The 15,961-nt window shown below is 36.7% G+C and overlaps 1 protein-coding gene across 50 annotated transcripts in view; it reads left to right on the top strand.

The window, feature by feature from the left end:
- The window catches only part of MECOM (MDS1 and EVI1 complex locus), a 582,493-nt gene that overhangs the window by 522,294 nt on the left and 44,238 nt on the right, over positions 1-15,961 (top strand). For all 50 annotated transcript variants that reach the window (XM_084990172.1, XM_084990166.1, XM_084990169.1 and 47 more), the window contains 2 exons: positions 10,855-10,957; positions 14,375-14,591. In XM_084990172.1, coding sequence (XP_084846298.1) covers positions 10,855-10,957; positions 14,375-14,591 — 320 coding nt within the window. The remainder of the gene's footprint in view (positions 1-10,854; positions 10,958-14,374; positions 14,592-15,961) is intronic.

Genomic DNA, 15,961 nt, shown 5'->3' with positions numbered 1-15,961 from the left:
CCAGATAATTTTTACTGACTAAACTGTAGAAGAGGTAGTAAATTATAAAATTAGGTTTAAATGGGAATCATTTAAAAATCTTCAACATCTATCAAAAATAATCAACCAATCAATTGTTTTTTTCCCTGTGCCGTAAGAAAACAAGAGGCATTATTGACAAAGGGAAACATTATTAAATTAGCTATTGATTATGAGCAGAAAATAACCCAAGTCCATCATAGGAGTTACTGTCACCATCAACAACCTTTTTTTTTTTTGAGCACTGACTGTTTAAAGATGCGAGAAACACAAAGGTGTTGTACATAGGTGTTGTAAATGGGTGAATTGTGGGTGTGATGTTTCCCAAAAATGGAACTGGAGGACCTCAGAAGGTAGCCTTAAGATGAAATAATGTAATTCTATCATAAACATTATTTGCTATCCATATTTATTGATAATAGGAGCTATTTCCTTAGATAAAACTGTTGTAGGATCCGAGGAAAGATGGTTTAAGAAGGGGAATTGTGGCCAGTGTATTTTTTTCATTTAATATTTATGTGTCTAATATTTTATCATAAACATACTCTTGTCCTTGGGAAATGTGATTGCATTAAAAAGGGAAACTATTTTGTTGTTCCTAAGTATGAATTAGATTGCTTATTAGAGTAGGCATTTATAATTTTCACATAGTTACTTTTGACGTACATGTTGTAAAATGCATTGCTTTGGAAAGAACATACACTGGCTTTGTATCTTAATGAATAGCATGTTAACCTATTTTAACTGAAGAATCAGGGAACATAGTTAATCAGGAAAAACATAAAATGCCAATACTAGATGTATACTATTATTTCTGCAAGTTCTCATTTTAAACTTATGTGTTTTGCTGGCAGAAATCTAAGATGGTTACAGAGTGCATATCAAATAACGTAATTGTGAAATTGACATTACATGGTCAAGTAAGTTCACCCATAAACAACAGAGAGAAAAAAGTCAAAGTCAGATTTGTGTGATAAACATATATGCATATGCTCACACTTAACCCAGTTGACAAGACAAAAGAGAGCAGTCACCCAAATAGTGTATGCATATGTTATAAACATACTCATCTATAAGCATGTATGCACATTTCTAAAAGCCAATTAAGACTAGCAATTCCAGGCAGCTTTGAAATGTGAATGTTGGACTAGGTACAAGGATAAAAGAGCTGACTAAAGAGATTCTCTAGGTCTATTTTTTCACTCTCTTTTCCATGAGGAATAGGAGCTGCCAAATGGTGAATAAGCACAACTCATCATATAATGAACTGTCTCCTTATGTAAGATATTATTTAATATCCAGATATAAAGAGAGACCCTGGATCAGGAGTAATTATTAAACAATAACAACATCCACTCACCTGCACAACACAAAAGCAAATGAAGCAGTCAACAAGAAACTGTAAAGTCTTCCTCTTTGCCCTGATTCTTAGATAGAGCTCAAGTTTATGAAATGAAATTTAAGTTCCGGGCTATATATAAAAAAAGAAGAATTTCAGAGGAGTCTTTCAACTGCAAACTAGTCATTGTAAGAATTAGGGCATCTAACAAAGAAGGAAAAGGATGACCTAAAACAAAAAAGAGCGTTTAAGTTATAGTTTACTTTTACAAAGGTATGTATTTTTTAAAATTCTAACATTAAAAGATCAAGGTTGGTAATTTTAGATCAGCCTTATAATGACGTGAAGGGATCCTATAAAAGAGAATAAATGTGTCTGCTAAAGATGATAATGCAGTTTGATAATAGTGGGACAGTCAAAACACGTAACTGGATAAAACTCATATTTAATTTGTTGGGGTGAAGAAATACTTAGAAACGGCCTGGGTTTTGATTTTCAGGTCAAGCTGATAAAGTATGTAATCTGTTTTGTATCATAAAAACAAAGGCTATTCAATTAACATTTTCCTAATACCTCTCTACAAACATTTTATTTGAGAAGATTTTCCTGAGTTTAAATCTTCCATGAGATTTCTTTGAGTTATTTTATTGCAGACTTTTTTTTTTTTTTTTTTTTTTTTTCAGGCCAGAGCTCTGTGGCAGCTTGCTTTCTTGACAGTGCTGCCTAGAAGACTTGAGTTTATCGTTTTTAGATGTCTTTCTCATTTCATATTTTCAAAATTATTGCAGTGATGTTTTTGGAGGTAGACATTCTGCAAACACTGGCGTACCTGCTAAACCGTAATTTCTAAGTAGCTGTAGCTTCTGACTGATATTCCTATTCCCTCCTGAAAATATTGTATTAACTAGAGTAATTTATCTTTGTAAAAGAAGGCCTCACCAAAGACACTAGTAAATTAAGACCACAGTCACACTTCAGTCTTAAAATAGTAGATCCCTTAAAAACACTCAAAGCTCTTTATCCTTGAAGTTCTAATTATTTTTTCCCTTTATTCCTTAAAATTCCTGTTCAGTGTTATGTAGCTATACTGCTAAGGCCCAGCTTTTAGCTGGGAATCTTACTAAGACAGACAATGCTTCACCATTTTTACATTTTAAGGGTCTGAATTTGCCCCTGGTTGAAAATTCAGACCTGGCACTGAGAGGCACATCAGGGAAGGAGCAAAAGCAGTGAGTTGAATGATGAAAGTTCTTCCCAAAACAGGTCCTCAAGAGAACCGAATATGCAGAGGAAGCATGAAAATGGTTTATTAATTATTTAGAGGTTTCATTTACATCTGCGAGTACCCAGGTGCTTAATGTCAAGTAGGCCAAACACCTAAATGATTTGCTATTGTTGTTAACCTAGATGTTTTGATGTCCTCTCCTTTGACATCTTGAAGGTATCTCACTTTTACACACCATTTTGTTGGTTGCATGGAACATGTTGCTTAAGTTTGGTCTCACCCTGCTCCTGCCTTTCCTCCATCATTTGGTACATTTCCTCACACCTCTGCTGTGCCCTTCACCTAGATCTAAGGCAGAGGAACTCATGGAGCCCCTAGGGACCTCAAATCAGGCCAGTTCTTTTCTATAATATGTTCACAAGTTTTGTGTGCTTAGGAACACTTGTGTCTCTGGACACAAGTTTTCCTCTGATACTTCTTCCTGGTAAAACCATATTGGTGATAATCAGACAGGTCACTATGGCCCAATATGTGTAAGTGGACTTTTAAGATTCACCCAAGACCTGCCTTTCCACTCATGATAATTAGAAGGATCTGGGTGTGTGCTTTGGGGTAGCATTTTCTAGGTGTGTGTGAATTCTGTACCTTAGGAGGGAACACAGATTCGTTCAGACTCCTGGCCTGCCCTAACATGGTCTCCAAGTGGAATAAAGTTCTCAGAAACCCAAGACATTATTAATCTTGTCATTTACACAAGGTGATAAGTCCTTTCATTTTTAAACAGGCCCTTGACAGCTGGTATTTAGTAAGTAGAATAAGAGACGTCTGCTGTTCACTCTGAAGAAAACGAAATGTGTCGATAAGAGATTATCTAATTCCTGATGAATATTTTGAAGAAATAAGATCTACAAGGAGTGCCTCTAAGAGAATACAAGGTCAGAATTCTCTTAGGAGATTCTGCCAGCTCCTTTGTGGTTGAGGAACAGCAGCAAGATTCTACAGTGTTTTCAGTTGGAACAGGCATTGTTCTCGTTTGTGCTTTACCTTATAAAGTTTTAACTGCTTCCAGGACCATCACGGCCGAATTGGCACACCCACTTTCCCTCCTTAGGTCCACATCAATGGTTCTATCAGGCTGCAGTGACACTAGGGTAGTATTATTAGTGCAGGCTTATTATGGGCTCAATTATCACGTTATTTTCTTTGGCTTTTTCTGAGAAAAAAAGGTATGCTTGCATCATTCAATTAATGCAGTTTGTGCAAAAAAGCAGGGAAGATCAGCCATGTAAAAGCAAAAGGTAATATCTTAGGCTCTTTCTACTTTTTAAAACTGTTGGCGTCAACTGTCAGGTAATTTGTTAATTTGCTCTTCCTTTACAAGGATTTCTGTCCACATTTTCTATGACCTCTTTTGATGTTAGAATTATTATTGGCTTTGGCCATTTTTTTTGCTTTGCTTTTAAGTCAAGTTCCACTTTTATACCAAAGTTATGCTCTGCTGTTTTAAGATGAATGCCAGCTGGCAGTGCCCAGAGATTGGCTTTGTGAGCGGTGCCTAAGCTGACTTTGGGGGATGTTGTCTGGCTGATAAGTTACTTCCTTCACCCCAAGATGAAACTGTCTCAGACATAGTTTGTCATTTGATATTTACATGATAAAGCGAGTACCTCCCCCTCCAAAAAAAAAGTTTCCCTCATGTAATAATGCCCAGCACACAACATAATACTACACAGAATAGGAATTTGCATTAAGATTCACATACCACATAAGGTGAAAAAAGATGATCTGAGGTATTCTGTACACATTTTAAGTAATTAATGTTTACATGTACACAACAATTCAGGAAGATCCCAAAGCTTCACAGCTATACTAGACTTTAGCTATTTCTAGCATGGCATCAAAAAGACAGTCATAAGAATGCATTATAAACCATTAAGGAGTAAGATGTGTTGGTTAAGAACATAAGAAAGCCTCCAGCCTAGTAAAAAAACCAAGGTGGTCTTTAGCTTCCTCATTGCATAATGATGGAACTCTTCCCAATCATTCTGAAACTGCCCAGAGTGATCAACTGTCAGAGTCAGATGGAATGGCCACATTAAAGACAGGTGGCTAATAGTATTTCTTGTGGGGTCTATAGAGAGATCCTTAGAGGTTATTAAACAAGACAACTTGCAGAGCTTCTGGACTGGGTACACCATAGTTTCCAGGTATAATAAATAATTAGTGGATCCTTATCGCTTGTCCTATTTTTGCAAACTAGAACAACAGTCAATTCTCACTGTTTTGCTTCATCCAATAAATTATACTTGCTTTCTCTTCATGTTATTAACAAAGGGATAAAAATGCGTACGAGTGGGAACTTCCCCTTTATTAATAATTTTGTTCTGAAAATAACCAGCGGATACCTGTTTATTTTCTTTTAGAAGCAGATATAGTGAGACACTATACTATTTTATAGTTTTTAGATTTTTCCTTAAAAATAAATACAGGATATTGTATCTTTGGAGAAACTAAGGAAACTAAGGATGGTTTGTTTTGGCGATGCTTAGCCATGATAATGCTTCCATTCTGTTGGACAAATATCTTTACATTCTGTCATAAGTCTCTCTGTCTGCTGGATATTTTTTGTTATCTCTTACTAATCAGGATCAGAATGTGTAATAGGGTCCTTCTTCCAGGGGTTAAAAACTTGATATCACTCCTACTTTTCCGAATTGGGATGCCCCACGTTTCTGTGGAGAGATCAGGGGTCCAGAGGTACAGACTGTGTTTCCTAAGGCCAGATCTTGTCTCTGTGGACTAGATGTTACCTCGGCGGCACCAAGACTGACAGATGTGTTCATATCAAATGTTGACTTTGTTCAGATATGCAAACTGTCATCTACCTCCCCTCCCACTTGCCCTCCAGACGTTAAAGTTCCATTCAGCTTTTCCTAGTCTTCAGACTGATAAATGGAATGAAGCTATGGAAAATAAAGCATTCAGGCAGAATGTTGGGAGCTGGCAGGGGAAGGAATCAACTGTCAACTTCAAAGTGAAAATGCAGCAATAGTCTGAAAAAGTTGTCTCTCCGTACAGATTTTGCAGGGAGTATATTTCTCTATTATTTCAATTATTACAACTTCCTGGATAGGTTGAAGGTCACACTTCTACCATTTTCAGACATGCCAAATGCAGTCTATTAAGCATAAATAAAACTTCCAGTGCTTGACCAGGAAAAATAAACGGGGATTCATAACAATAAGTCCTTATTCATCTATTTAAAAGTAAATGATGTTTTCTTTCTTTCTTGTTTTCCCTCTTGTGCACTGAATTTTTCTTCTGTCTCAATAGTGCAAATGTAATACTTTAAATTGATTCAAGCGCAGAAAACTAGATACCAAGTCTGGTCTGATAGATTCTAGATTTTTCTGTATTATAGGATAATAAACAAGAACTCACATTATTTTACCATTTATAAATTCGAATGGTAGCATCATCAATTTGATGGAGGAATAGGGTGAACAAGGCTCTGACAGTATACAACAGAATTAATCTGAAAGTATTTTATAGACTATTACCTTTCCTATCAGAATGTTTCTAAGTGTCCATACTCTCTTCAGTAGCTGTCCTCTTGGGCTTAAATAACAAAAGAAACTGACTGTTTAATGAGATGTGATTATTATATAGCATATGGTTATATATAATATATATTACATATAATATGCAATTTATAAAACATACAATTATATATAACTTATATGATATATAATTAGAACTAATCATATACCATTAAACATTAATTTATATTTGTATGTAAAAATAGATTACCAATACCTTGTATAGATTTTTAAATTTCCCCAAAACATAAACTTTGCCACATTTATAAGCCATATATAAAATATAGAACATATCCAAGCACATACATACTTATATGTAACATTGTGTGAAAGTATACCTTTTGGCAGTCTAAAATTTGCTAAATCAAATCCACATCACCACTGCCTTTTACTTCTAGCTTAGCTTTGTGACTATCAAATGACATCTTTTTGACTTTTGGAACTGATTTCAAGGTTTGATTAAAATAAATTAATAATAATAATTTTTAGAGTAATTCTTCATATATGTATAATATTATATTCATGCCTTAAATTTGAATTTTACCAATAGTAAAAATGAAGAGTTTGAGGGATTTCTAGTTATTGTTAAATATCTGAATGATTTAGCCTTTAAAAAGCACACTAAGAAATTTCACTCGGGTGGTATTTTAGCAAATTTGAAAAATGAAAGAGTACAGAAAGATCCATTAAAGCATTTACTATAATATTTATTATTATATACTGAAGTATTCAGAGATTCAGATATAATATCCACACTTACAAGGATAGAGATACAGCTTTCTGGAAAAATTTTGAAGAGTTCAGCAAAATATTTGGAAAATTAAATTTTTTTCTATGGTAAAATGAAGAGCACCTCAGCTTTCAAAAGTTTCCAATGCAGGGAGAATTAGGCCATGTTCATAACATGTTGTGTTTTTGGAATTTGGTGTATTAGCCACCAAATAGAAAACTCTAAAGGAGTTAACACAGTTTTAAAATATTTATCATGACTTTTAAACAATGGAACTCTCGTATAATTCCATTTTTTATACTTTAAGGCCCTGTTCCTCTAATTTCTCACCTTATATTGGGAGGGATTGAGTTTTTCTGTTCCAATAGAGCATTCTGAGAGAGACACAGCAAAATAATAAATCAACAACCCTTTTGTATCCATTCCAACTTTTTTGAAGTGTTCGAGACTTTTGAGCCCCTCTTTAAATCCTTGAATTGAATTCATCCCAAACTCGCAGATCCAGGACATTTTGGTTCCAGATAACTTTTTCCATAAAACCCCCAATGGAAGAGACAAGTTAACTCTTTTATGGAATTTAACAAAGTAATTGATTCCCTTCTATTTTCCTCCAGCACGAAACCCAGCAGTTACATTAGTAGTGTCTCTGCTTTTGGCATATAACTCAGATGACATATAACTCGTAGGACTGCAAAATTTTGAGAATACAACAGTTTTAAAGACATTTAGATGATATTTTTATAAGCATAGCCAAGGGTATTTAATAGACAAATCTGCGGGAGACGCTACATAAATCACTTCTGTACTTTATTATATCTTTATTTGCCAAAAGACCGACTTTATAATATAAACGCATAGATGTGGTATCTTATTTTCTGAAAGACTTGATTCCTCCAAGATTACATTCCATCTCCCCCCCACACACACATAATTGTTTTGAGGTGACAAATTGTCATTATGTGTTCATTTAAACTACTCCTCACACTTCTCAGACGCCTGCTGGTGTATTATTATCTCTGTTAACGTAAACCCTCTTTATATGTGGACGTCTCTGGATTCGAGTATTCGAATTATACTTTGGGGCCGTTGTGATCATAGGAGGAAAAATGTAATTTTACTTAAGTCTCTCTAGAACCCGAAGGGATGGAATGTTGTGAAGATGGTAAGGGGTAGCAACACCTTGAGGAAAACACTGGGTTCGTAAGGGTGGTAGATGGAACTTGGAGGCACTTTCTTCCTGTGATATGAGGAAGCATGCCCAGAATTTGCCCTCATTACGCCAGGCGCTTGCCAGTTCTTTTCAAACCTCAGTTTCATGAGCACCATAAAAACTCATTTAAAATTGAAAAGAACACCCTGAAGTTAAAAACCCACTCTGCCTTGCCTTGCCTCTCGTGGCCTGGAATGTCACCTTTTACCTCCAGTGAAAAAAGCCAACATCAACACTCTTCTGTGTCTTTTATTTTTTATGTACTCAATACGGTTCACATGACAATCTGGACACTTAAAGGGAAATTACAATAGTGATCTATGTCCCGGCAGAGAGAATTGTCTTTCTATTATATAGTTGCAATGTATCCATCATTTTCTTTTGTTTCTTGCACTGCTCGTTGGATTGAGTAAGTCTAAAATGGAATTAAAAGAGACATGATTAATAGTAGACTCCAAAGCAATCATGATATCCTCGTACTTTCTCCCAGTGATCTGGCATGTGTGTCTGGGCAGCCTTCCCCTGCAGAGACAGTTGTACTCATTTACAATCTTGCGGGATATTGTCTCTTTAACCTCACTATTTCCGAGAAGCCACCGAAAAGTTCTAATATGTCACAATTCAAATGTCAACATGTTGTTGGAAAGGAAGCTAATAAGTTAAACCTTTGAGAGATGCCAAAAGAAGAGGTGATTCAAACTGTTGAGAGAAGTCTATTGTTTTCAAAGGGGAAATAGAACTCTAGAATGAAACAGGGTACTTATGAGCATTTAACTGGAAGGTTTAGGGGAGAAAAAGCAAACGCACACTCATTTTTTTTTTTTAAACCTGCTATCTTTTGAGAGGAACTATTCCTCTCCGTGTACTTCCAAAGAATGGAAAATGTGAAGGTTAGGATTAATAAGGTACAACCTGCAAATTTTCAGGTTTTTGATAGAACCAGCACATAACAAAAAGTGGTTTTCCTAAGATAGTCTGGATTCTATCTGTGGATAGCGATAAAGAATCTAAGGTTATTATAAAATATTAGAGCAACATTTTATGTTTGGCATTATTATCTATAGACCAACCTCAAGGTAAAATTACTGTTGCATGAAAAAAAGTGATTTTATTTTGACAGGAAAGAAACTAAGCAGAAAATGCTCCTCATTGAGTTATTTTTTGAATTTAGCACAATTTCGTGCTCTGGTCCTTTTAAAGAAAAATAAACAATTGGACTTTAGAGCCACCTACTGGAATGAACAGGCACGTACTTATGTTTAATGTCCTCTGTTTGCAAAAGAAAAACAGATAAATATAATTAAAGTTATGCACTCTCTCTTGATCTTATAAGACATTAAATTACTCAACTTTTCTCAGTTTGAAATATCAAGTGGTCCTGCAAGAAACCACAGAACAATGTTTTCTGAAACAGATGCCTCCCATTTGTTAGTATGGTGTACCAATTGTGTTATGTGACTTTTCTCCTCATTGGATCAAGATTGAGTAGAATTGAATCCCTACTTTTGTGGTTGTCATTGTTGCTTTTGGTGGTGGTGGTGGGGTGTGTGAATGTAAATGCTTTCATTTTCACCAGTTAACTGTGTAACTTTATTCTTCATAACGTCTATCTGGTTGCGGAATTGTTGCTTGATAAATAATCTTAGAATTAAAGACTAAGAACATTTTATGTTAAAATGGAAAAGCACCTTAAATATTTTCATGATTAAATCCTTTTTATTTTGACAAATAATTGACATATAACATAACATTAGTTTCAGGTGTACAACATAATGATTCAATGTTTGTATATGCTGCAAATTAGAATTAAGTGCTTTTATGAATGAAAAAACTCTAAAGCCTGGACAAGTAAATTGGGCAATGACTTAGCTAAGGTCACAGAGCTGGTCAGGGGAAAGGTGGGCAGTGCTTAGAAAATATAGGTCAGGGTTTTTTCCACACTTGCCCCACTGCTTTTCAGTAAGTCATTAATGGATTTATTAAATACTTCCTCTCATCAGCAATTTGCTAGAAAGTAAGGGAAATAAGCACCACCCCCAAACTCTGGTAAATGAATCAATTGAAGGCATAATGCCTGCTTTCAAAGAGTGGAATCAAGAGCTGGGTTATGAAACCAGGTCCTGGATGTGCAAGTACCACATCTGAGTGGTGAAAGAGGGATTAAGTTTTCAAAAAAACAAAATACTCTCCTTTGACTATGTTCTGTACAGAGCTTACTGTCATGGTTCTTTATGATGTGTCCCTCCAACCTAGTACCTTAAAAGCACTTTGTTGAGAAGGTGCTATTTTGGAGAACATACTCAAGGAGAGGGTACTTGTGCCCCTGTCAGCCTTGGTTGGACCACTGCTGAATAACAAGAGACACATTCAACTCTCTGAGTACATGTGTGGTTCACTAGCAGAAAGAATTCAGAGAAGGGATAGTTCTTTGTTAAACATTACACAGGGTGTATGTAACACAGCAAGCCTTGCCTTAAGGAAATTTGACTTGTGAAGTGGGAGTTGGAAAAGATTTGTGAGCTGGCATGAGAGTCACAGCTTTCCATGTATCATCAGGGGGCTAATTTTCAGTATATAAAACAGGATGTCATAGTTCTTTTGATGACAATAAAAAGGAGTATTTCTGTTAAGGTGTGGGAAAATGTACAGTTATCTGAGTGGATATCTTGCCCTTTCTTAATATTCACTTCTCTTACTCTCTTTCCCACCCCACCCGTTCATTGTCTCTTGAAGATATTTTACAGAGTAGTCGCAGACATCGCACCGGGAGAGGAGCTCCTGCTGTTCATGAAGAGTGAAGACTATCCCCATGAAACTATGGCACCGGATATCCACGGTTAGTACCACTCATGCTTCCATCCTACCCACCCTCATTTGGAGCTTGTGATGGAACACTCAGAAGGATCCATCACACTTGGTGTTGGTTAGTTTCCCTGGCTCGTCAGTGTCAGTTTTAAGGAATTCCTTCTCATAGAGTGGTTATTTTCTTGGTTTGTCATCTGGCTGCTATTGCTGTGAAGCTAAAGTAAGCAGAGGTCTCCTTTGAAATGGAGGGCAAAGGAATTTTGAGTATTTGGACTGAAGCATCACATAGTTAAACCTCCTGTCTATGCTTTAGGTTGTGGTGAGAAGGCTCTCACTGTCTGAAAGTCCATCCAGGGAGCTTGGTTTTGGGCTTTTGTAAACCTAGCAGTTGTTCCTCCTGTCTAATATTCTATTACTGGGAAGCATGTTTCTAACGTGAGTAAAGTCCTAGCATGGCCATGTGGGAGGGGGCTGGGGGTGATGAGGGTTGGGAGAAAAGTACAGATGAGGAAATTTTAGAGCCAGAGGGATTTGTGTTTGTCGGAGATCTGTTCTAAATCAAAGAAAGAGGGATCGAAAAAGAATTATAATCACTAGTGATACATAATCAGGTCAGAATAAAAGGAAATTTTATTTGTATTGATTTGTATCACTGAGATGAGAATTTAATACTTTTTTCTTTCTTTTTCCTATTTGTCTCTCTTAATATGATTCAATTCAACATAATCTAGTGGTGTCTTTAGAGTGTTTTATAGTTGGAAGGACAACTGGGATGGGTTCCCCATCCCAACTTACCAAAGAGGTGGGGATCGCTCCACTTCCCAAATGGGAGAACCTCAGCCTCTGCTCCTGCAGCTCCTATGAAGGAAGCAACCACTGTTGGCTAGCTCTTTGCTTGAAAACTTTTTCCTTTGGCTGAGCTGCATTTTGCCTCTATATAGACCACACTGGTTGTATTCTGGGGAGACTTTTGGAAACTGTTTTCTTCTTAGAAACTGTGACAAGTAAATGACATTAGAAACCCAGAGTTGTCAGCTAGCCTGGTAGAGTTTGAGCCTGAATGGGGAAGCTGACCCAACACAAAAGCACTCTTTGTCAGCAAAGTATGCTTAGATGATTAAAAAAAATGTAGTTTTAGCTTGAGACATCTTTCATCAGTGAATGTTAGCTCTAAAAAGATTTTCAAACACTTTTTTTTTGAAATATAAATGGTTAGTTTATTATTCTAAAAAGCCCAAGTAGAGGTGACTATTTTTCTTTTAGGGTTACCCTTTTATAAATTACTTGTCTTTATAACACACTTGAACACATCAGTTGCTTATACCACGTATGTTATACATAATGTTTATATGATTTGTATTTCATACTTCTAGGATTTCATGTTTCTTAGGAAAGAAAATAAAACACATGCATTTTAACCTACTGTATGCTAGATGTTGTATGCTCACCATTTAGTGTCTTATTTAATCTTTTATACATGGATGAAACCTGTAAGAAAGAGATTGTTTCCATTATGCAGGTAGGGAAACTGAGGCTACATAAGCCTAAGTAAATTGGCCGAGACCACATGACTAGAAAGTAGTATAGAGTCAGCAGTCAAACCAAAGTCTTGCTGTCTCTCAAGTCCATGCTTTTCATGTGTTATGTGACCTGGAGGCTCTGTTTGTGTTCACATGACTGGCCAAGATCCTAAATTTAGATCTTAAATATGTGAATGGTGTCACGGACTGTAGGAAATGTTTCCATTACCTAGTTTAGGCCATTGAGAAACCTGTCTTTAGAGCTGAGGTGATTTATTTTAGAACACCTTCCTCCTCTTTAACCCTCTGAGTCCAAAATGGACAAACCCTACAGAATCTGCATACTGATTTCTTTACTCTTCTGCCCCCTCATTATTGGTTTAGTTTAAACTAAGCTAGTGTGGTATGTGGATTACAGCAACAACATCTCATTTGACCTCTCCGCTTGGCTTCTCACACTGAAGGGGGCAGGCCCACTTTCAGTGGCTTTCTGCTCCCTTCTTAGCATGAACCAAAAAAGCCCCCAGTGACCTGCTACCCTTGCTAACTTCATTTCCCACTCTTCCCCTACATGCGCCCTATAAACCTGTCATATTCCACTCCAGTTTCACCTCTCCACCAGCCTGCCCTGCTCTTTCTTGCCTTCATCATGGGCCTATGCCAGTCCCTCTGCCTGAATTGTCCTCCCTCAGCCTGCGTCACCTGGCTGATTCTTCCACATTACAAAGCCTTTTCTGAACCTCTCTCCGTCAAGATAGATGGATTTGGCACATTCTTCTGGATGTGCCTTCGGTCCTCTGCATGCATCTGTCATAAAATCTATCACACTGTTTATTCACATGTATATCCCCTTAGGTTTCTTATGTATTCATTCCCTAGCAAAATTTTGCCTCACCTTCAGTAGGTAACTAAAATATCCCCTCAAAAACATTCGGTCAACAAATGAGTGGCTGTAGGTCCTGGCTGCAGGTCTGTAACACAGGGATTATGTACTGTGCTGTTGTCCTCCATGGCTGTCTGCACTATGAGCTATTTGCAAGACTTCTGTAATTGTGTCTGTGTGGTCAGCGCAGAATATGGCCTTATGTGTGGGCCCAAAGCTATTCCAATGGAAAGAATAGAAACAATGCCCTCACTACCTGACTCTGTAACTTTGTTATCTCTGGTCTCCACTATTACCATTTCTTTATCTTACTGATTTAAAGTGCAAATTCATGGTATGTTGGCTGTTTGACAAAGCCATGCCAATTAGCACTGATCCTGGGGGAACATAAATGAGCTTAGAAAAGTGCTAAAAACATGCTGTGTCCCACTCTAAGTAATGATGAATGTTAAGGCATTTCCAAGTGGATTGGTATTAACCAGGCTTAAAGATGCTCAGATAGGGACTCTGCGTCCCATGTACCCTACTGGTAATGAGCCACAATGAGAAGAATATGGGACAGAGATGGCTTCAAATTCTGACAAAATCACTTATATCTATAATCCCTGACTAGTTACTGAACTTCTCTGAGCTTCAAAACCCTCATCTGAAAATTGGGATAAACATCTGACCATATAATTCCTCTCAGTCGGGTTTTAAGTACTATCAGTAATCCATGTACAGGGTTGAGGAAGTAGATAATGCCCAGTAAGTGGTCATTATTACTTTTACTCTCCTGTGCATATTAAACCCTGGAAGGGTTTCATCATAAAGTTTTATTTGATAATAAGACTACACAGTAACCATAGCCATCATTTATGTTATTGCGTTAGGCTGTATCCTGGCTTCTTTCTGTATATGATTTCTTATCCGTGTTAACATGGAAGTAGTGGAAAGGACAACCAAATACTTTCTATTGTGTCCTCCACAATTCAGTAAGGACTGCTGGTTTGTGGTCATGCTTCCTGATTGCTCCATACTGGTAACACCTGAGTTATTTTTGCAGAAGAACGGCAATACCGCTGTGAGGACTGTGACCAGCTCTTCGAGTCCAAGGCTGAACTAGCAGATCACCAGAAGTTCCCGTGCAGCACCCCTCACTCAGCATTCTCAATGGTGGAAGAAGACTTTCAACAGAAACTCGAGAGTGAAAATGATCTCCGAGAGATACACGCAATTCAGGAGTGTAAGGAATGTGACCAAGCTTTTCCTGATTTGCAAAGGTTAGACATGGCATGTTGCACTATAGAACGTCTTTATTTACTCCACAATAAAATGCCATTATGCTGAATTTTCAGAATTTATGCAGATGAGAATTTTGGAACAGCAATGAGTCAGGCAAATGTGTTAGTGACAAGTTTAGAAATCATTTTTCTCTAGAAATTCTTACCTGCGATATATTTGCAGGGAAGTTTGAACTAATTATTTTGATGTCAGATAGAAAAAAAATAAGTTTATTACTATTTAGATAGTGTTATTGGCAACCAAACATTTAACATCACAGTAAACATAAATTAGGAGAGGAATTAAGAGTGCTGGAGCAACAACAATGCTAATTAATCTAATTATATACCAAGCAGTCAAGCTACCCCCCTCTAGAAACATTCAGATGATAAAAAAAGAGACAATTCTGGTACCTACTTAAGGAAAGATAGATGGTCTTTTGATCGATCAATGTAACCTGTGGATTTAATTTTTACTAATTATCTAACCCGCACCTACATAAAAGAATAAAAGAAGCATGCTCAGGGCAGAATAAGTTGAATTTTCTAAAAGGGAAAAAATAAGCATTATCTAAATGAAATAATTCTTTAATACTTTTTTTTTTTTAATGTTGCACACATAGCATATGGAAATTCCTGGGCTAGGGATTGAATCCAAGCTATATCACAGCTTCAGCAATACCAGATCCTTTAAGCTATTGTGCAGGGCCAGGGATTGAACCCGTACCTCCGCAGAGACCTGAGCCGCTGCAGTCAGATTCTTAACCCACTGTGCCATGATGGGTTACTCCCTTAATACTTGTTTTTTTAAAAAATAAAAATCATATTTCAGTGATGTATTAGCTTTTTATATAGCCTTTTGAATTTAATCAAGAATACTTTTTATTTCTGGTAAAGAAAACATCAACCCTAGAACCTATGTTTTGAAAGCTGTATTGATAATTATGCTACAAAATGGGCTTTCAGATTATAGAGGTGTTTCACCAGCTAATAAGTTTTTTTGTTTGTTTCTCCCTATTAGTTTTTACCTTGGTCCACAAGCAAGTTTAATAATTGTATTCATTACTTTGCTTTTAAATCTGGAATCCACAATTAGAATTTCCACTGAACATAACATCATTGTATTTAAATGGGTCTGAGGGTGTATCAACTGGCCTGACTCAAAGGTGTAATTACTCACACTCCACTTCTTTCAATTTACCTTTTTGTTTCCTTTCTTTCCTTACTTCTTCCTCCTCCTCGTCTCCTTCTCACTTCTGTTGATTGCTTTGTATCTCTCTTCTCATAGGAAAGGATTTCATGTGGCAGTCTTTCATTTTAATGCATAGATGACCAAAACGGCATCAACTACATAACCCATTCCTTAAGGA

This window comes from Sus scrofa, chromosome 13, assembly GCF_054392235.1.
Source record: "Sus scrofa isolate SSC_HxYL_T2T_F1_AM1 chromosome 13, Sscrofa_HxYL_maternal_Yorkshire_Landrace_v2.0, whole genome shotgun sequence".
Classification (NCBI taxonomy): Eukaryota; Metazoa; Chordata; class Mammalia; order Artiodactyla; family Suidae; genus Sus; species Sus scrofa.
This window is presented reverse-complemented; position numbering and strand designations above follow the sequence as displayed.